This window comes from Erinaceus europaeus, chromosome 11 (assembly GCF_950295315.1).
Source record: "Erinaceus europaeus chromosome 11, mEriEur2.1, whole genome shotgun sequence".
NCBI classification, from domain to species: Eukaryota; Metazoa; Chordata; class Mammalia; order Eulipotyphla; family Erinaceidae; genus Erinaceus; species Erinaceus europaeus.
The window spans coordinates 6,597,898-6,619,551 of NC_080172.1; the positions used below are offsets into that span (position 1 = coordinate 6,597,898).

At 44.7% G+C, this 21,654-nt stretch overlaps 1 protein-coding gene across 3 annotated transcripts in view; it reads left to right on the top strand.

Moving 5' to 3' along the window:
* The window catches only part of RASGRF2 (Ras protein specific guanine nucleotide releasing factor 2), a 250,817-nt gene that overhangs the window by 179,945 nt on the left and 49,218 nt on the right, over positions 1-21,654 (top strand). For all 3 annotated transcript variants that reach the window (XR_009552454.1, XM_060201103.1, XM_060201104.1), the window contains exon 18: positions 10,534-10,640. Coding sequence is in view for 2 of the 3 variants with exons in the window: in XM_060201103.1 (XP_060057086.1) it covers positions 10,534-10,640 (107 nt within the window). In the remaining variant the exon portion in view is untranslated. The remainder of the gene's footprint in view (positions 1-10,533; positions 10,641-21,654) is intronic.

Genomic DNA, 21,654 nt, shown 5'->3' on the forward strand with positions numbered 1-21,654 from the left:
TGGAAGGCAGGGTTTTGTATAGCAAAACTGTCCATCCCATCTGAGGTGTGTCTCTGATTATGTTATGAAGACTTCTGTGTTCATTGTTGCCAGGATTTGCCTGGGCATAATCTGCCTCTGACATCTGATGGGCAAGGGAGCTCCTGCTTTCCAGTTGTAAATACTGAGGCACCCTGGGCTCATTCCTGAATATTTTGACGTTTCATTTCACTGTTTGTTTGTTTAGTATTGGATAGACACAGAGAGAAATTGGGAGTAAAGAGAGACAGAGAGAAATTTGCAACCCTGTTTGACCCACTCGTGAAACTTTGCCCCTGCAGGGGGTCCAGGGGCTTGAACCCCGGTCCTTGCACACTGTAATGTGTGCATTTAACCAGGTGCACCACCGCCTGAATTATTTTGGCACTGGACATCTGCTGTCTATTTTCTGTTACAACTTGGCTATAGAGAACAAGTGAGCTATTTTCCATGAGAAGAAATTTATCTCACAAGGAATTGGGTACATTGGAGAGGCTGGGCGAGTTGGTTCAAAGTTGGGTTATTAGGTCAGAATCACTTCTGGACATCCCATAGAACTGACTCACCAGAAGGACTGTTTGCCTCTGCTTCTGCCTCTGCTGTACCCAGTGGACAAGCAGGTAACCACTCCCGGAAATGCTGACCTACGAGGACATCAGTTTTGCAGAATCTGTGATCAGATGACCCCTGTGCACTGCAGCTGCCTCTGTGGGCTGGGGCAGGGACCCTGCTCGCCTGGCCTGCATGGCCACACCTGCCGGCTGCAGGAAACTGTCTTTGCCTCACTTCCACTTCCCAGGCCCTGAACAGATGCTCTAATTTCATTTCAGAACCTGAGCTGCAGGAGAGTCTAGGAATATGCAATTTTTCAGTGTTTGAGTCCTTGAGCCCCGGAGTACATCTTGTCCTTTTATATATCAGTGATGTGTACAAAACGTTTTTATTAGCGTGCTATGAAAATACATTCCAGACATCTTCATTTAATAGAGATAGTTAGAGTATGTTGGAAGGATGTTCCCCAAATAGGATGGTCAAAGAGATACATAAACTGTTCTCACAAATGTCACCCACCCCACCCCCAAAATCACAAATTAAAAAGAAAACTCAGGCGAGCCATATTTGCACAATATGTGCTCCAGCTACAGAAGAGACCTACAATTAGAGAGCTCCTGTGGGCTCCCACTTTATGGGCATATGAGTGAACATCAAGTCCTTGGCTTAGAATAAACCACCCCTTTTTTCCTGACCGGGGGGGTAACTACAGAAGAACTTTCTAGCTGACTGGACCTCTAAGTAGGTGTTTGTTTATTTGAGAACTCTTGGAAAATGGGGAAATTAGGACTTCAGGCTGCAGTTGGCATGAGTAATACCTGATGGCACTGTGCATTGCAAGAATTCTGCTACCTTAGAAGACTAGTGTGGTCCTTACGTAGATAAGACATGTGACGTGCTGAGAAGAGTGTCTGCCGTATAGGAAACACCTGTGTAGATAGTTGCTCTTATTATTTTACTTAAAAAATGAAAATAACTGACTTCTAGCATTGTTATAAAGCTGAAGTTAGTTTCGTTCCTGGCATACAAAGCACGGGTGAAGATAGTCATAGCGTTATCATCATCGTAGTGGTTTCACTCTTAGAATAATGCTTTCACTGAGTGCACTTCCCTGTCCCTTGAATCCAGAGGCTTCTTACCGTGGTCCAGGAAGTGGTGCAGTGGATAAAGCATCCGATTCTCAGAGGCTTTTTACCTCTGGTGAGTGAGAAAGTTGCTGGCTTCCATTTGAGAAATGAACACAGATGTGTTTCACAGCAGGGTATGTTCTCAGCAATGTGAACACTTCCTCCACAAATTTGCTGAATTTTACAAAAATCTTTCAATAGAACCTTAAGTCCAAGAGGCTAGTTTACTTTTGGAAGATTATTTTTCTAACCCAAATGGCTTTGTGCTACACTTGCTCACTGTGTGAATTAAGGTCTCTGCCCCTACAACTGGCTCAAATGTGATGAAAAAAAAAAGGGGGGGTTAGACTTCATGAATTTTAGCAATCAATATGATGTATTCACTCCTATTTCTATTAACCAAATACTTTAACTTCATTTAGTAGAACATAGTTTTGTATGGATCTGGTGGACTGTTGAATCATTTCTAGACAGTTAAATCATTTCTTGGGAAGTTAAATAGAAAATTCTTCAAGAATTTGTGGTTTTAAAAACAATGACTTTCTCTAGCCTGGTGATTAGGGACAGCAGCGTAGACTTCAGGAGTGGGATTTTGATGCTGTCTGGTAGCTATTCAGTACATACTTTTTAGTGTTTGCCCAGTCATCCAAGTGTGATTCTACAGGGAAGAATGAAGGAATTCCCATCTGAGAATTAAAGTTACGTGTACATGAGGTGAAAGTGGCTGGGTCAAAGAAAAGAAAAAGGAAAAAAAAAAAAAAACATTGAAAGACAGGGAGATGACTGGGTGGGTAAAGCACATACCTTCCTGCGTTAGGACCTTGGATTCAATCCACTGATGCCACTTCATGGTAACACCAAGGGGACTGGGCCCTCCAGGAATGGTAGGGGCTCCTTTGGATGCTTAGTGCCATTTCCTCATCCTCGGTGCACTCCCTCACTCTCCTTTCCTTCTTTCTCTCATTCTCTTATTTCTCCCTCTCTAATGGTATAGGATAAAATATCTGACCGGACCCCACCCGCAGCGGGAAAGCTCTGTGAGTGGTGAAGCAGTGTTGTAGATGTCTGTCTCTTTCCCCTCTCTGTCACCCCCTTCTCTCTCGATTTCTGGCTGTCCTTATCCAAAAAACAAATAAGAATAATAAAAAAATTAAACATAAAGATCTGGCCAGAGAGTCTTTTTCAGCTATATATTGTATGTGCAAATCACTGAGATTATTCCCTAACATGAAAGAGAGAGAGGCAGGGAGGGAGAGGAAGAGAGAGAGAAAAATAGAGAGAGGGAGAGAGAGAAGGAGGGAGAGAGAGAGAGAGGACATTTAAACTTCCAATCATGTTGAAAGAAATTATTTTTTTTAATTATATATATTTTTTTATATTAGATAGAGACAAAAATTGAGAGGGGAGGATGGAGTAGAGAGAGAGGGGGAAAAAGACTCCTACAGTCCTGCTTCACCACTGAATGAAGCTTTCCTCTGCAGGTGGGGAATAGGGGCTTGAACCCAGGTCCTTGTGCACTGTAATTTGTGTGCTTAACCAGGTGCACCAGCATCTGGCCCTGAAAGGAAGTTTTTAAAGGACTTTATTCATTTATTAATGAGAAAAGATAGGAAGAAAGAGAAAGAACCAGGCATCACTCTAGTATATGTTTTGCCGGGGATTGAACTCGGGACCTCATGCTTGAGAGTCCAGTGCTTTATCCACTGCACTACCTCCCAGACCATTTGAAAGAAATTTTTTAGAGACTTATGTTGTAAGTTTTCCACAGTGAGCAGCCATCTTCCCCTTGAAATAGTACCAACGTGGAAGCACAGTGCTGAGATGTGGAAGATCAGATCGGTAGGGCTGCTCCCCAGGAGGGTGCACCCTCCCCAAGAACGGGGCCTGGCACCACCCTATCTGCCTGTGGGGGGTGGGGTCCTAGGACTGATGACGTCACTGTGCCCAAGTTTTCTAAGTGCTAAGTAGCCAAGCTGAAAGTATGTTATGATCCCTCAAGTCTTGTGGTTACAGACCCTGGGGCTGGGAAAACAGTGTGGTAAAGTCCACTGCAGGGAGGGAGGTTCAGACACCGCCTGACTCGGGAATGCCAAGGTATCCCAGGAAGCATCGCCACCTCCCCAGAGCCCTGCCCCACAAGGGAAAGACAGAAACAGGCTGGGGGTGTGGATCCACCTGTCAATGCCCATGTCCAGCAGAGAAGCAATGACAGAAGCCAGAACTCCTGCCTTCTGCACCTCAAAAACAACCTGGATCCACACTCCCCATAAAGATTTTTGGTCCACACTCCCAGAGGGATAAAGACTAGGGAACCTGGGAGTCGGGTGGTGGTGCACCAGGTGAAGCACACTCAGTATAAAGTGTAAGGACCCTGGTTTGAGTCCTGGCTCCCCTCCCCCACCTGCAGGGAGGTCGATTCACAAGCAGTGAAGCAGGTCTTCAGGCTTCTATTTGCTCTCTCCCTATCTTCCCCTCCTCTCTCAATTTCTCTCTGTCCTATCCAATAAAGTGGGAAAAATGGCAGCCAGGAGCAGTGGATTCATACTGCAGGCACTGAGCTCAAGTGATAACCCTGGAGGCAAAGAAAAAATAAAAAAGATTAGGGAGCCTTCCATTGGAGGGGTGGGATACAGAACTCTGGTGGTGGAAATTGTACCCCTCTTATTCCACAATCTTGTCGATCATTATTAAACCACAATTCTTTTTTTTTTAATTTTTATTTATAAAAAGGAATCACTGGCAAAAACCATAGGCTAAGAGGGGTACAATTCCACATAATTCCTACTATCAGATGTCCATATTCCATCCCCTCCCCTAATAGCTTTCCCATTCTCTATCCCTCTGGGAGTATGGACCCAGGGTCATTGTGGGGTGCAGAAGGTGGAAGGTCTGGCTTCTGTAATTGCTTCGCCGCTGAACATGGGCATTGGCAGGTCAATCCACACTCCCAGCCTGTCTCTCTCTTTCCCTAGTGGGACAGGGTTCTGAGGAAGCGGGGCTCCAGCACACATTGGTGGGGTCGTCTGTCCAGAGTAGTCCAGTTGGCATCATGGTAGCATCTGGAACCTGGTGGCTGAAAGAAGAGTTAACATATAAAGCCAAACAAATTGTTCACTAATCATGAACCTAAAGGCTGGAATATTGCAGATGAAGCATTGGGTGGGGTCTCCGTTTTGTAGATAGTTAGTAGGTATACATTAGTTATATTCCAGAGGGCCCATGAATGTACTATGCATTTCCCACTACCAGAGTTCCATGACCCATTCCCTCCATCGGAAAGTTCCCTATTCTTTATCCCTCTGGGAGTATGGACCAAAGGTCTTTATGGGGTGCAAAAGGTGGAAGGTCTGGCGCCTGTAATTGGTTCTCCGCTGAACAAGGGCGTTGGCAGGCCTACCTATACCCCCAGCCTGTTTCTGTTTTTGTCTAGTGGGGCAGAGCTCTAGGTAGGTAGGGTTCCAGGACACATTGGTGAGGTCATCTGCCCAGACAAGTCAGGTTGGCATCATGGTATCTATCATCTGCAGCTTGGCATTAAGATGTGAAGCAGAACGAATTGTTTAGTAGTCCGAAACTTAAAGGTAAAGGAACAGCAGATGAGATTTGGGGTCTTCATGTTGGAAGGAACTAGAAAGTGTACTTTAGGTATATTCCCAAGAGTTCATGACTTTAGTCATTTTTTCCTGAGCCCGACAGTTAACATGCAGGTGGACTAAAAGTATTGTCTGGGGAGGTGCTGTCAGCATTAGAAATAGGACTAGAAAGCTGGGTCAGAGCAGAAAAACTCCTAACTATGGAAAAAGTGTATAAACACTGTTAACTCTAGAACAAGATGGTGGAGGCAGGCCTCCGTTGGTGGTGGGAGTGGTGTGCTGACAGCTGTCACAGAAAGATAGGAGATTGTGCCCATGTGACAACAAAGGTCTTGGAAGTTATTTCCCTAGTAAAGCAATTAAAGAAAAAGAAAAAAAAGATTCCCCAGTGTATTATTCCTGCCATCACATCCTGCTGTCCAAGATGAAAGCAGACGACTGAGGATAGAATTGCAGAAAGATACCAGGTTCTGGATGCCAGCAGGATGCCAACCAGACTTCCCTGGACTGAGGACCCCACCAATGTGTCCTGGAGCTCCGCTTCCCCAGAGACCCACCCTACTAGGGAAAGAGAGAGGCAGACTGGGAGTATGGACCGACCAGTCACGCCCATGTTCAGTGGGGAAGCAATTACAGAAGCCAGACCTTCCACCTTCTGCAACCCACAATGACCCTGGGTCCATGCTCCCGGAGAAATAGAGAATGGGAAAGCTATCAGGGGAGGGGTGGGATATGGAGATCGGGTTGTGGGAATTGTGTGGAGCTGTACCCCTCTTATCCTATGGTTTTGTTAATGTCTCCTTTTTTAGATAAATTTTAAAAAAGTAACCACACTTACTGGATACTGAAACAGAAAAAAAAATTGCAGAAAGAGAGAGAGGGAGAGCTTGAGAGGTTGAGAGTTTGAAGAGGTTATGGTGCCTCAGATCTCCCTCTTGATGTGTTTGTAGTCTGCAGGTCCCCGGTGGCAGGGTGTGCTGAGGACTCAGATGTGCTGTGGTCTGTGGGTCCAGCTCTGGAGTGCTGTTGTCAGTGTTCAGAGCGTTTCATGTTGCCCTTAGTGGCTAAGGTGACGGACCCAAAACTGTTCCATGAGAGACCTGGGGCCAGTCATTAATCTATCACCTTTGTTACACTAATTCACAAGCGTAGAATCAGACAGCAAGCCATTGAGAAGCTGTTTGAAATCCTGGAAGGGTCTTTCAATCGCACGCTTCAGTACACACCCAGATGACAGGGGTAGCCTCCTGGCGGTGGGTGCTCTCTGTACATTTTCAAGAGCAGGCACAGGATTTAACATGAAAGGCTGCAAGAGCAGCTGCAGGCATGAACGCCTGCGTTCCAACCTTCGCCCTCTGGGGGAGCACATGCGGAGGAGCAGAAGCAGAGGCTGCAAGTTCTGAGGGTGTGTTCACAGAGGCGGAGGGTGGATCCACCCAGACCCTAACTGAATCAGATCAACCGGATGAGATCAGCCGGAATCAGATCAACTTGGTTTTCAGACAGAGCAGAGCTGTTCTCTGCAATGAATCCCAGAGCCATGCTGCTTGAACTCACTCGACAACTTCAGATCTCAATTGGGGCCTCCTGGTTCTCATTTTGACGGTTTCTACATCACGTCGGAACTGAAACGCTAGAGTGAAGAGGAAAACGACCCCTGCACCAGGACTCACAAATCGGTGAAGTGTCCCACACTGATATAAAATGTTGTTTGCAATGACTACATTAAAAAAAAAATTTTAAACTTGCTTTCTGCACCGCCTGATAGTTCTACAAGTTATTTTCCTGCACTCCAGGATGAGTGTCTTCCTACCACTATGTCACTCTCCGCACTTGCCTTGCGAGCTCACCAACTCTGTCACATAAAGCCATGAATAACCTTTCTTCCCATTTCATCAGCCCTCTGCACGTGGACTCATCCCCTGCCTTCTCTCAGGGCTGTAAGAATCATCCTGGGTAGGGGGGAATCGAGGGTTGGGCCGTGATGCACTTGGTTACGCACACATAGTACTAAGCACAAGGACCTGTACCTTCGATCCCCACCTTCAGAGGGAAGCGTCACAGTGGTGAAGGAGTTCTGCAGGTTCTAACTCTCTCTCTCTCTCTCTCTCTCTCTCTCTTTCTCTCCTCTCAATTTCTCTCTGTACTATCCACCAAGATGGAAAAAATGGTGGCCAGGAACAATGGATTTGTAGTGCAGGCACTGAACCCCAATGATAACCCTCGAGGTCGAGGTTAAAAAAAAAAGAATCACCCCTGTGCTTTGGGGTGAACTCTTCCCCCTTGCTACTGTCTCCAGAATGTAACTCAAGCATTGCCTCTTTTCTCCTTTATCTCCAGCGCCTTTCTCTCCCCCCTCCATCAACATGCCCATCTCTCTTATCTTTATTTTTTTGTTGGTAGATTAATACCTTGCAGTACAGTTGTTGGCACATGGGTACAGTTTCTTCCCTCTCTTTCTTTCTTTCTTTCTTTCTTTCTTCTTTCTTTCTTTCTTTCTTTCTTTCTTCCTTTCTCACTTCCTTTCTGTCTTTCTGTGTTCAGATGACAACTGTCCTATAAGTTGTTATTTGACTTGGGGGAGAAAAATCAAGAAATTGGTTTAAACCTGAAAGGTGTTTTTTTTTTTTTTTTTTTTCGCCTCCAGGGTTATCACTGGGGCTTGGTGCCAGCACTACGAATCCACTGCTCCTGGTGGCCTTTTTTTTTTTTCCCCCATTGTACTGGATAGGAAAGAGAGAGAAATTGAGAGAGGAGGAGGTGATAGAGAGGAAGAGAAAAAGAGACACCTGCAGACCTGCCTCACTGAGTGTGAAGCGCCCCTGCCACAGGTGGGGAGCTCTGGGGCTCGAGTCCGTATTCTTGTGCTGGGCTTGGTGCTTAGTCCAGGTGCGCCAGCCCCCTCTTCCCGTATCCCTGCCCCTGAAAGTATCTTTTTCATACATTTAAATGGCAATATCCACAGGGATATCAGGCAGAGCAATCTGAATCTTAAAGTAGCAAGGTTCAGAATGGAAATGGATATTTGAGAACATTAAGTATTTAAATAGGATCTAGCCTCTGAAAGAGCTTATGTAGGTAGAGGGTGTGGACAAGGGAAAAGGCTAGAGTCCTGTGGCCTCACAAGTAGTAGAAATTTACAGGAGAGGAGCCGGCAAAAGAGACCAAGAAAAGGAAGAGAGTGAGGTAAAAGGTAAACCAGGCACGTGGGGACTCACGGAGGCAAAGAGAAAAAGAGACTCTGAAGAGAAGGAACGAGTGAGTAACTGTGTCCGTGCTGATGAGATGTTGCTCAGGACATTGCTTTGGCAGGGTGTCTCACCGGTGACCTAGAAAAGTCATTTCAGAGCAAAAGTTGAGAGAAAAGGTTAAGGGAAAAAATGGAGATAATGAAGTGGTGACACTACTTAATACTGGTGACTCAAAAACATTCTGCTTTGGAAGCAAGCAGAGAAATAGGTCAGTTTCTGGCAAAATGGGTGACATAAACACAAATGGGTAGAGCTTTAGAAAACTACAACAGAGGGAGTCGGGCTGTAGCACAGCAGGTTAAGCGCAGGTGGCGCAAAGCACAAGGACCGGCATAAGGATCCCGGTTCGAGCCCTGGCTCCCCACCTGCAGGGGAGTCACTTCACAGGCGGTGAAGCAGGTCTGCAGGTGTCTGTCTTTCTCTCCTCCTCTCTGTCTTCCCCTCCTCTCTCCATTTCTCTCTGTCCTATCCAACAACGAATGACATCAACAACAACAATAATAACCACAACAACAAGGGCAACAAAGGGGGAAAAATGGCCTCCAGGAGCAGTGGATTCAGGGTGCAGGCACTGAGCCCAGCAATAACCCTGGAGGCAAAAAAGAAAAAAAAAAACTACAACAGAAAGGAGAAACACGAAGTAAAATTTGGAGTGGTTTGCCTCAAATTTGGTGTATTGCATCAAAGCAAAGCACTATGGGGAAGGAGGACAGGGAGAAGAGTGAGGAGATGAGAGGTGGGGTGGCTTTCAGGTCTGAGTGTTTGGGGCTGAGTGTTTTGTAGACATCTGCCTTGGTGAGATGAGAAATTGTACCCATGGGGGGGGGCAGTGGCACATCCAGTTAAGCACACATAGTACTAAAGGCAAGGACCAGCACAAGTATACTGGTTCGAGCCCTGGAGCTCCCCACCTGCAGAGGGGACACTTCACATGTGGTATCTGCAGGTGTCTCTCTGTCTCTCTCCCTCTCTATCTCCCTCTCCTCTCTCAATTTCTCTCTGTCCTATCCAATATAATGGAAAAAAATGGCCACCAGGAGCAGTGGATTCATAGTGTTGGCACCGAGCCCCATTGATAATCTTGAAGGCAAAGAAAAAGACACCTTTCAGCTTTAAACCAGTTTCCTGATTTTTTTCTCCCCCAAATCAAATAATGACTTATAGGATAGTTATCCTATGGACACAGTTTTTTTTTTATTGATTTAATTATGACCAACAAGTTCATTGGATAAGAGAGAGAGGTACAATTCCACACAATTCCCACCAGCAGAGTTCTGCATTCCATCCCGCCACTGGAAGCTTCCCTATTCTTTAACCCTCAGGGAGTATGGACCCAGGGCCATTATGGGGAGCAGAAGGTGGGAGTTCTGGTTTCTGTCATTGCTTCTCTACTGGACATGGACATTGGCAGGTGGATCCACGCCCCCAGCCTGTTTCTATCTTTCCCTAGTGGGGCAGGGATCAGGGGAAGTGAGGTTCCAGGACACATTGGTGAGGTCATCTGCCTAGGGAGATCAGGTTGGCATCATGGTATTATCTGCAACTTGGTGGCTGAAAAGCATTAAGATAAAGAACAGAAGAAGGTCTCTCTGGCTCAGAGAACTCACTTCAGGAAACCAGAGTAACAATGTGAACTGGTTGGGAGGCTCTTGTGGTGGACAAGGTGAGACTTTCCCATAACTCAACTGTGGTTTTGGTGTTAAGTGTAGGAAGATATGGACGGATTTGAGATTTATTTAATTTTAATTTATCAATTATTCATTTTTACCAGAATACTTCTCAGCTCTGGTTTATGGTGGTGTGGGGGATTGAACCTGGGACAGCAAAAACAAGTAGTTAAGCAGTGTTCACAAGAGTCTGAGGCTACGTGCTCCGTCCGCCAAGATGTGTCCTCTGTGTTTTATTGCTCATCGTCCTGAAATATGTGACCTTTTCCAGATCTCTGGGGATGGTCGTTAACTACAATATGCATGTGTTTCTTCTCTTCAAAAGGCTTTAACAACACTGAGAGAACATGCGACAAAGAGTTTATTATACGGAGAACAGCCACCAATCGAGTTCTGAATGTCCTCCGTCACTGGGTCTCAAAGCACGCTCAGGTAACTCAATGGCCTCAGAAATTTCTCTCAAGGTTTTTCTTTTTCAAATAAGCTTTTCAAGTCATCGCCCCTGTAAAAAAAAAATGCTCCCTGATTCTTTGCTGTTAGACTTGGACGTATTATTTTTGTATGGTTGGTCTGCCAGTTATAGGCTAAATGACTTCTCTGCGACACAGGTGAGGTTTTGAGAGCATGTCAGCACCCGGATTTTCTTGAGATATTCTCTGGGAGAAAGGATTAGACACCCAGGGTCTGGCCATCTTTCTCAAGTCTCATCATACAGCTGCCAAGGTGGCATTAACAGCTTTCAAGTGATAGGTCTCTGTATCTTCAGTTTTGGTATCCTCCTTCTATCCTTTTCTGCACGATAACCAGGCTCGGGTGTTCATCTGTAGACAGGGATGTTTCTTCCAGAAATCCCAGATGATGGGGCCAGGTGCTGGTGCACCTGGTTAAGCACGCGCTACAGCATACAAGGACCCCGGTTCAAGTCCCTGGTTCCCACCTGCAGGGCAAAGCTTCAAGAGTGGTGAAATAGCACTGCAAGTGTCTCTCTGTCTCGCTCTATCTCTATCTCCTTCTTCTCTCTCATTTTCTCTCTATCCAGTAATAAACAATAAATTTAAAAAGAAGGTCTTGGGGAGTTGTGCGGTAGCGCAGAGGGTTAAGCGCAGGTGGTGCAAAGCGCAAGGACCTGCGTAAGGATCCCGGTTTGAGCCCCCGGCTCCCCACCTACAGGAGAGTCACTTCACAAGTGGTGAAGTAGGTCTGCAGGTGTCTGTCTTTCTCTCTCCCTCTCTCCCTCTCAATTTCTCTCTGTCCTATCCAATAAAATGAAAAAAAAAAAAAAAGGCTGCCAGGAGCTGTGGAATTGTAGTGCCAGCACCAAGCCCTGGTGATAACCCTGGAAGCAAAAACAATATTTATGGTGAGACTAGAAGAATGTTTCTTTTTGTTGGTTTGTTTTTCTTCCTTCCTTCATCTGCTAATACATTCTGCACTAGTTTCTCTTTATTTTGTTGTGCCTTCGGACTCATGTGTTGTCTTTGTATTGAAAGGAGAGCCAGAGTCCTTGCTGAGCAAGAGCTACGGCAGCCTGTACACCCGAGGCCTCGTCGTCTTCCCAAACTGCCGTGAGTCTGCTCTGTGGCTCTGAGCTCATCCTCTGCTTTCTCAGACTCTTGATCGCTTTTGCCAACAACGAGAACAGCCATCTCCTTTTACCTCTCACAAAACTGTGCTCGAAATGAAGGGTGATATGAAGTGGTGTGAAAGACAGAAGGCATCGTAGATGTGTGTGACCTATACCCTGCAGCTTCCAAGTTTCTTTGTTGCGAGAGAGGTCCAGAGACCTGCAGAAGGCCACAGTGACCCTTAGCCCTTTTTTCAGATTTCTTTTTTATAGTAGTTATTATTATTATTATTACTACATTAAGGCTTTTATTGATCTATTTTTATTGGATAGGACAGAGAGACATTTTAGTGGGAAAAGGATAGAGAGGGAAAGAGGCAGACACTTGCAGGTTCACCACTTGTGAAAGCTTCCCCCCTGCAGGTGGGAACCAGGGATTTGAACCCAGGTTCATATGCACTGTAATGTGTGCACTTAATCAGGTGTGCCTTTGCCCAGCCCCTTATAGTAACTTTTTCTTTATTTTTGAGGTGATTTGGTGTATGCATCTATAAATGTTTTAGAATTACAATTTCTGTCTCCTCAAAATTCCCTTTCCTCCTGTATTCTCCCCTTCCCTTCCCTCCGCTCCTGTTCCCTCCTGTACTTTCCCTCTCCTCCCCTCCCCACCCCTGCACCAGGTTTATCGTTGCTGGGTTTCTGTGCCTGCACAATAAATCCAATCCTCCATAAACATTTTTCCTTTTTTTTTAATTTGATAGGACAAATAGAAACATAGAGAGGAGGGGAGCGACCCCCCTGCAGGTGGGGAGCCAGGGGCTCTAACCTGAATCCTTGCGCCAGTCCTTGCACTTTGCACACTGTATGCTTAACCAGCTATATCACAATTAAAAATTTTTTTTTCCTGGCTTGCCTATTGATTATTTTGCAAAAGATCTTTTGTCCACTTCTTTGGGGGATTACAGACCACAGAGAGAGAGGCACTGTGTCTCCAGAGGACCGTTTACTTCAGCCTCTGGGGAGCAGCAGAATGACAAGTGGCTGGGAATGAAGCAGTCACTCTCATTTCCCTGGTTTCAGGCTGAGGGGAAGGCTTTTAAAGCATGCAACCAGACCAAAGATGACCTGATGTATGAACATCTCTTTCCCAGAGGAGTCTGGAAGAGAATGCTGCATCTCTCTTCTCTGTCCTCTGTCCTCATTCATTCATTTACTAGTTCAGAATTAAGCACCAGAGCGTAGGAGACACTGAATGTAAGCAGGGGTCAAATCCACGGGGCCGCCAACCTCACGTGGCCTTCACTCCTTGAGAAGATTTCTCCACTAACAACAATTGTACTTAATGTGGTTACTTGTGTGACAGGCTTTTCAATCAGATTTTTCTTTTTTTGGCCTCCAGGGCTATCTCTGGGGTTCAGTACGAGCACTACGAATCCTCTGCTCCTGGTGACCATTCCCCCCCCCCCATTTTATTGGCTAGAACAAGGAAAAATAGTCAGAGGCTGGGGAGATTGAGAGGAGAAGAGAAAGACAGACACCTGTAGACCTGCTCCACCACTTGTGAAGCGACCCCCCTGCCGGTGGGGAACCGTGGGTCTCGAACCAGCATCCTTGTGCCAGCCCCATGTGCACTTAACCCGGTATGCCACCACCAGTCTGATTCCACTTCCACTCTCTTGCAATTCCTCATTCTTCTGAAATGGGAGCCTAGCAGCTGATCTGTAGAATGGCCCTGGTTGTAGGTCTGCTGAAGAGGGTCACACCTATGCTGCCTTTCCATAGACAGAAGTGATATCCTGTTATGTGACATTTGTGTTGTCCATAGACCCCAGGAGGAGACGCTGGCTCTGTCCCAGAGAAGATAAACCATTATGCATCCTTGTGTTCAGGCTTTGAGCCTGTGGGTCAGGTCAGCTGTGTTGTGGAACAGACCCAGGTGACTGAAGAGGCGGAAGAGTGGGTGCAACTGTGCTGGCCTACACTGTGGTGTTCAGAAAATGCTTAGGGACCTGGGTGTCCTAAAATGAGAATGTATGCCATTTGTCTCTTCTGTTTATTTTGACAGATGACATGGGGGCCCTTTTATAATTTGTTGGCATTGCTTAGTAAAACACAGATCCAGTGTGGAGTGAAGTTAGAGCACTGGGTTCAAATGTATTCTTTGTTCCAAATCTGAAATGGAGGTTGGGCCAGGACGTGCACAGTACAGACTCTTGATGTGGGTGGGAGGGTGAAATGTGTAAGGAAGAACCAGCTGCTGAACAGGCAGCTCCTGTCACCCCTACTGACCTCTCCGGTCCTCCGGCTCAGCCCCCTGCTTGTTCAGATCTGTTCCCACCAGTCTGCACAGTCGGCTTTCCCATCCACGCTCACTTTCTGGTCTCTTAGATCCAAGTGAGCATCTTTTGCATTTCCAAGGCAATCGGCAAGAGTATGGATACTGGAGTACTTTGCTTCTCAGAGTCACATCTCTCTGGAGAGTGTGTGTGTGTGTGTCCCACGCATGTGGAAGCACACACACACACACACACACACACACACACACACACACACACACACACACACACTTCTTATCCCCTTGCTCTTGAAGATGTTAGGAATAACCAAAAAACTTCTTTTCCCAAGTCTTCAGACCTTCAGAACAGATGGGTCACAGTACTGGGTTGGTTCTATAGAAACGATCACTAAAGCCAGCCCAAATTTGGTATTATCTTACTGTAATAAGGTGAGTATAGTCCTTAATGGGCAACTTTAAAATCTAACCCCCTCCCTAGAAGACAGTTTCCTCTATAAGGATGCATTTTTAAAAACATTTTAATTTTTTATTGGGGGATTAATGGTTGACAGCTGACAGTAAAATACAATAGTTTGTAAATGCATAACATTTCCACGTAACAATACAACCCCCACTAGGTCCTCTGCCCTCCCTCCCACCCACCCCAGAGTCTTTTACTTTGGTGCAACACACCAACTCCAGTCCAAGTTCTGCTTAGTGTTTTCCCTTCTGATCTTGTTTTTTTAACTTTTGTCTCTGAGTGAGACCATCTCATATTCATCCTTTTGTTTCTGACTTATCTCACTTAACATGATTCCTTCAAGTTCCATGTAAGATGAGGTGAATTCACCATTTTTAATAGCTGAGTAGTATTCCATTGTGTATATAGACCACAGCTTACTCAACCACTCATCTGTTGTTGGACACCTGGGTTGCTTCCAGGTTTTGGCTATTACAAATTGTGCTGCTATGAACATATGTATACACAAATCTTTTTGGATGGGTGTATTTGGTTTCTTAGGATATATCCCCAGGAGATGAATTGCAGAGTCACAGGGCAGGTCCACTTCTAGCCTTCTGAGAATTCTCTAGACTGTTCTCCACAGGGATTGGACCCATTGACATTCCCACCAGCAGTGCAGGAGGCTCCTTTGTCCCCACAACCTCTCCAGCATTTGTTGCTGCTACCTTTTCTGGTGTGTGACATTCTCACAGGAGTGAAGTGGTATCTCACTGTTGTCTTTATTTGCATTTTTCTGACAATCAATGACTTGGAGCATTTTTTCATATATATTTTTCTCAGCCTTCTGGATCTCTTCTATGGAGAATATTCTGTTCATATTCTTTCCTCATTTTTTTGGATGGGATCACTTATTTTCTTGTTGCTGACTTGGGTGAGCTCTTTATATATTTTGGTTATCAGCCTCTTGCCTGATATATGGCATGTATAAAGATGCATTCTAAATAAGATTCCCAGTGCTTGAGAATAAATTAAGGGTGGGAGAGATAGCATATTGATTACACAAAAGACTTCCATGCCTGAGGTGCCAAGATCCCAGGTTCAATCCCTTCATCAGCATGAAGATGTGTGCAATGCTGTGCAGTGCTCTCATAAAAAAATAAGTAATTTAACAATGTGATGTCAAACATTTTGGGCACTTGCAATTAGGCAAGAAAAAGATATCAAAGGTAAACATATTGGAAAGAAAGAAAGACAACATGAAAATATACCTAGAAAATCCCAAAGATCCCAGTAAAACTGGAAATAATAAATGATACATTACTGAATAATAAATTCAGAAGGGCACATCATTAACACTCATAAATCTGTGGCATTTCCTATATCCGAATGATGAATAATGATGATGAAAAGTAATGAAGTACTTAATCCCATTTGCAACTGAACCTCCCAAAATCTTTATAGCAAAAACCACAGGATAGTGTTAAACGAAATAGAAAGTGACACAAAGAAATGAAAGAACTTCCTTGCCCTTAGATTGGAGGAATAAACATTGTGAAAATGGCCATCCTACCAAAAGCAATCTACAGGGTGTTTTTTTTTTACGTTATTTATTTATTTTAATGAGAGAGATACAGAAAGAGAGAGAAAAAATATAGAGGACAAGAAAGGGAGAAAGAAATGAGAAAATAGAAAAAACAGAACTCTACAGTTTTAATGCAATCTCTATCAACACCCCAGACATTTTTCAATAAAATCAAACGATTTGTCCAAAATTTTGTGTGGAACCACAAGAAAAGATATGAGTAGGAAAAGCACTTCTGGGGAAAAAGGGGGAAAATGGTTGTATCATAGTCACTGACTTCAGTCTATATTACAAAGCAGTAGTCATCAAAACAGCATAGTATTGGAATAAAAATGGACATCAACATCAATGGGAAAGAAATGAAAATCCAGAAATAAGCTCATAACATATACAATCAACTCGTAAGTGGCAAAGGGACCAAAACAATTCAACGAGTAACAGAATGTCTCTTTAACAAATGGTGCTGGAACAGCTGAATAGTCACGTTTAGAAAAATAAAATTGAATCACCACTTAGCACCATGCACCAAAATTAGATCTAAATGTATCAAAGATCTGCATATTAGCCCAGAAACTCTAAAATATATAGAAGACAGTATCAGTGAAACATTGCAGAATGTTAACATCAAAGACATATTTGGAGACGTAAGCCCACAGGTATGTGAAATGAAAACAAAAGTGAATATAAGAGACTATATCAAACTAAAAAGGCTCTTAGCCTTGAAAGCAAATCACACAAGGATAAACAGAAAATCCAGTCATTCGGAAAAGATATTTACATATAACGCATCAGACAAGCAGTTGATATGAAAGTTGTATAAAGAACTGGTACAACTCAACAAAAGGAAAAAAAATACCTACCATCCCAATAAAAAGTAGACCAAAGAACTGAATAGGCAGTTTTCTAAAGAAGAGGTACACATGGCTCACAGACACATGAGGAAATTCTCCATTTCATTTATCATCAGAGAAATATAAACTAAAACGCACACCTGTACGAGTGGCCTGCATCAAGAAAACAGGGAATGATAGGTGTTGGCGAGGCGGTGGAGAAAGGGAGACTTTAGGGGGTCGGGCAGTAGTGTACCGGCGTAAGGATCCCAGTTGGAGCCTGCAAGGGAGTCGCTTCACAGCGGTGGGTGAAGTAGGTCTGCAGGTGTCTGTCTTTCTCTCCCCCTTTCTGTGGTCCCCTCCTCTCTCCATTTCTCTGTCCTATTCAACAATGAATGACATCAACATCAACAGCAACAATAACAACTACAACAAGGCTACAACAACAAGGGCAACAAAAGCGGGGGCATGGCCTCCGGGAGCAGTGGATTCATGGTACAGGCACTGAGCCCCAGCAATAACCCTGGAGGCCAAAAAAAAAAAGAAAGGGGGACTCTGTTCCTCTGCTGGTGGGAATGCAGGTGAGGACACGGGGCTTGAACACAGGTCCTTGTACATGCCCACATGTGCACTCCACCTGGTGTGCCACCACCCAACCACACACACACACACACACACACACACACACACACACACACACACACACACACACAAAGTTACTTGTCCTAGAATCTGTTTGGTGCTGCCTCACCAAAGGATTTACATTTTGCTAAACATTGACGTTGGACAGATAGCTCTATCTCTCTCTGACAGTCACTGCACTGCCCCCTGTTTTGGATCTGTGAGGAGCAGGCTCCTGTGTTAACCTCTGTGGGACCTGGTAGTAGCAGGAGTTGGAACTGTGGCTGTCCAGGGTGGGTGGGCAGGACACTCTGCTGTTCGCAGAAACTCAGGACCCCACACATCTCACCTGGCAGGTGCAGTAGGATTCTGCCCCGATACTTAAGGACCCTAAATAATGTGCTGGACTGTCCCCTACGTGTGGGCGCTGTTGAGGATGTCGAGAACAGGAAGAGGGCATTTAATTGTGTTGGCAGCTGTGCAGTATTTCTTTTTCAAATCAGCCGTGTCAGTGGTTTTATAGAATTACCCAGTGGGAGATCATCAGTGGTGCTTTTTTTTATGTGAGTTGTTGCTTCATTATTAGTCAGAGTCCATTTGCTGCTAGTTACCTACACAGCTTACTGTTGACCTTTGCCTAACCAAGCTAAGAAGTCTGAAATGCAGGGCCTGCAAAATAGCTCACTTGGATAACGTGCTGCTTTGCCATGAGCCTGACCCTGGCTTGAGTCTAGCTCCTACTGCATTGAAGGAATCTCTGATGGTTTGATCTCTCTCTCCCTCTCCCTCTGTCTGTCTCTCTCGCCCCCTCCTCTCTCTCGGCAGAGAAAGAGAGAGAGAAAGACCTTGAAATGCCCACCTGGTACAAACCAGTATTTGTTCACAAACTTGGGTTTCCTGTGAAAGTAGCCAAAACAAAATTGAGAAGACTCAACATAGCTGGGCCAGCAGCGTAATTTCTTTTTGGTGCCTTTTGATTTCTTCCAGACATTTGGCTTCTGTTCATACTACAGTACTTGCACCTACTAGATAATATATATTCTTATTTATTTTGTCTTCTCTCTCCTGAAAAGACTTCCTTGAGCAACACATTTCACTTAGGGTCAAAGGTCAAAACAGATTCAAGTAAGGGGAGAAATCTAGAAGCCTGAATTCGAATATAGATGCCAATGCCCCCTAGCTGTCTTCTCACTTGTAAAACTGGCTGACTGCATGATGTTCTTCTGTTCAGATTAGTTACTTGTCAAATTGCTCTAAGAAATATAAAATTTAAGAATTGACTACCAGGGATTGTGGGTGAGGTGGGGTGAGGAGATAGCATAATGGTTATGGCAAAGACTTTCATACCTGAGTATCCCCAGCATCACCAAAAATCAGAGCTGAGCAATGCTTTGGCTTTTTTTTTTTTTTTAATCTATCTTTCTTTCTCTCTTCTCTCATCTTTCTCTCTGTATCTCTATCTTTATTAAAATAAAGTGCCTTTCTTAAAAAGTGACTATTATCTGAAAAAAGAAACTATCATAAATGCAAAGGTTTTTTTTTTTAGTGTTTATTTTTTAGCATGACTTATTAATTACTTGATAGTTGTTTGCAAGACTATGAGATTAAAAGGTAGTATTTCCCCACTGCACCTACCACCAAAATTCTGTGTCTTTATTTTCTAGTCTTGAAGACAGGGTTTCATATTTTATTTCTTTCTCTTGTCCAGACAGCCACACTTCTAGTTTCTTTAATTCTCTGACCTTTTAAACATCCTGTTGTTATCCTTTAAACTCTCCTGAAGTTTGCCCAGCTTGTCATTAAAGAAAATACTCAACAAGCTATTTACAAGAGGATTTCTTGAAGCCAGGGTGAAATGGACTTAAGAGTTTTAAGACCCAGGGGGCTGGGCTGTAGTGCACTGGGGTTAAAATCACATATTAAGAAGCACAAGGGGAGCTGGGTGGTAGTGCAGCGGGTTAAGCGCACATGGCGCAAAGCACAAGGACCGGCCTAAGGATCCTGGTTCGAGCCCCGGCTCCCCACCTGCAGGGAAGTTGTTTCACAAGCGGTGAAGCAGGTCTGCAGGTGTCTCTTTTTCAACTTCTCTGTCTTCCCCTCCTCTCTCCATTTCTCTCTGTCCTACCCAACAACAACGACATCAATAATAACTACAACAATAAAACAACAAGGGCAACTAAAGGGAATAAATAAATAAATAATAAATAAATAAATATTTTTTAAAAAGAAGCACAAGGATCCCAGTTTCAGCCCCCAGTTCCTCACCCGCAGGGGTCTGCAGGTGTCTATCTTTCTCTCTCCCTCTCTGTCTTCCCCTCCTCTCTCCATTTTTCTTTGTCCTAGCCAGTTAAAAAAAATGGCCACCAGGAGAAGTGGATTCATAACGCCATCACTAAGCCCCAACGATAACCCTAGAGGCAAAAAAAAAAAAAAGTTTTAACACCCAGTGTCTTAAATGGAACTTCTTTTCCAGTTTTCATTGCTTGCCAAAACAGAAATGTAGTTTCCTCTGAAGTACTCGTGGGATTCTCTAATCTTTTGTGGGTGGATTTCATGGACAGAAAACACTAGGGTGCACTATGTAGGGGAACTGATTGCTGTCATAGTGAATTTCAGATGGTAATGCCTTGAGGACACCCGAGCTTTCCTTATTGGCATTTCTCATGATCATAATAACTCTTTGAACCTTGGAAGCATTTGTTTCTAGAAGCCCTTGTGCAGAGCCCTCTTACTCTCTTCCTCCTGTCACGTCTTCCCCTCTGGGAGTGTGGATTCAGGTTGTTTTTGAGGTGTAGAAGGCAGGAGTTCTGGCTTCTGTCATTGCTGCTCTGCTGGATTTGGGCTTTGGCAGGTCGATCCTTACCCCCAGGCTGTTTCTGTCTCTTCCCCTAGAGCTAAGGTTCTGCAGAGGTGAGGTTCCAAGACACACTGGTGAGGTCGTCTGCCCAGAGAATTCAGGGTGGAATCATGGTCACATCTGCAACTTGGTGTCTGGAGGGGGGCAGGACATAAAATGAGACCAAAAAATAGGAACAGAACAGATGAGATTAGACATCATAGGGAGGAAGAAAGCTTGGAAATCCACTTTAGGCATGCTTCTAGGGGCACATAGGAACTGGCTGTGAAGGGCCCTTTCTTTCTCCCTTTCTTTCTCTCTCTCTTTCTTTCTTTCTTTCTTTCTTTCTGCCTCCAGGGTTATTTCTGGGGCTAGGGGCCTGTTCTACGGAACCCACTGCTCCTGGAGGCTGTTTTTTCCATTTTGTTGCCCTTGTTGTTGTGCTTATTATAGTTGTTATTGTTGTCATAGCTGTTGTCGTTGTTGTTGGATAGGACAGAGAGAAATGGAGAGAGGAGGGGAAGACAGAGAGGGGGAGAGAAAGACAGACACCTGCAGATCTGCTTCACCGCCTGTGAAGTGACCTCCTGGAGGTGGGGAGCCGGGGGCTTGAACTGGGATCCTTATGCTTTGCGCCATGTGTGCTTAACCCACTGTGCTACCACCCGGACACATACTTCTTTCTATAGGTGCTGTCCCCTTTGAAGACTCTAGACACATGTGGGTTGAGTGAGTGTTGGAACATACTGGAAAGTTTTTAGGAAGTAAATATTTATAAAATGTCATGGTCTTGTTTTTGTAGGGTTTCATTTTATTCCTTGTTTTTCAATTAGATGACTCTTTTTATCTTTTCTTTTTTTGGGGGTGGGGTGCAGAGTCTTTGAATACTCCTGTAGTTAGGTATGGGGAAATGCCAGAAAGCCCTTCTTTCCAAGTGCAAGAAAGCCTGATTTAGAGTCAAGATTTGGGGGCCGGTCAGTGGCACCCCCATTAAGCACTGAGTGCAAGGATCTGGGATTGAGCCCCACCTGCTGCGGGTTATACTTAACACGCGATGAAGCAGGAGATGAAAGCAGGTGTCTTTCTCTCTCCCTTTCTATAGTCACCTCATCTTTCAATTTCTTTCTGTCCTATTCAATAAAATGGTGGTGGTGGGGGGGGAGGAATGGCCTCCGGGAGCAGTGGATTCGTAGTGCAGGCACCAAGCCCCGGCCATCACCCTGGAGGCAAAGAAATAAATAACAGAGTCAAGGTTGTTCAAAGGAGCTGCAGAGG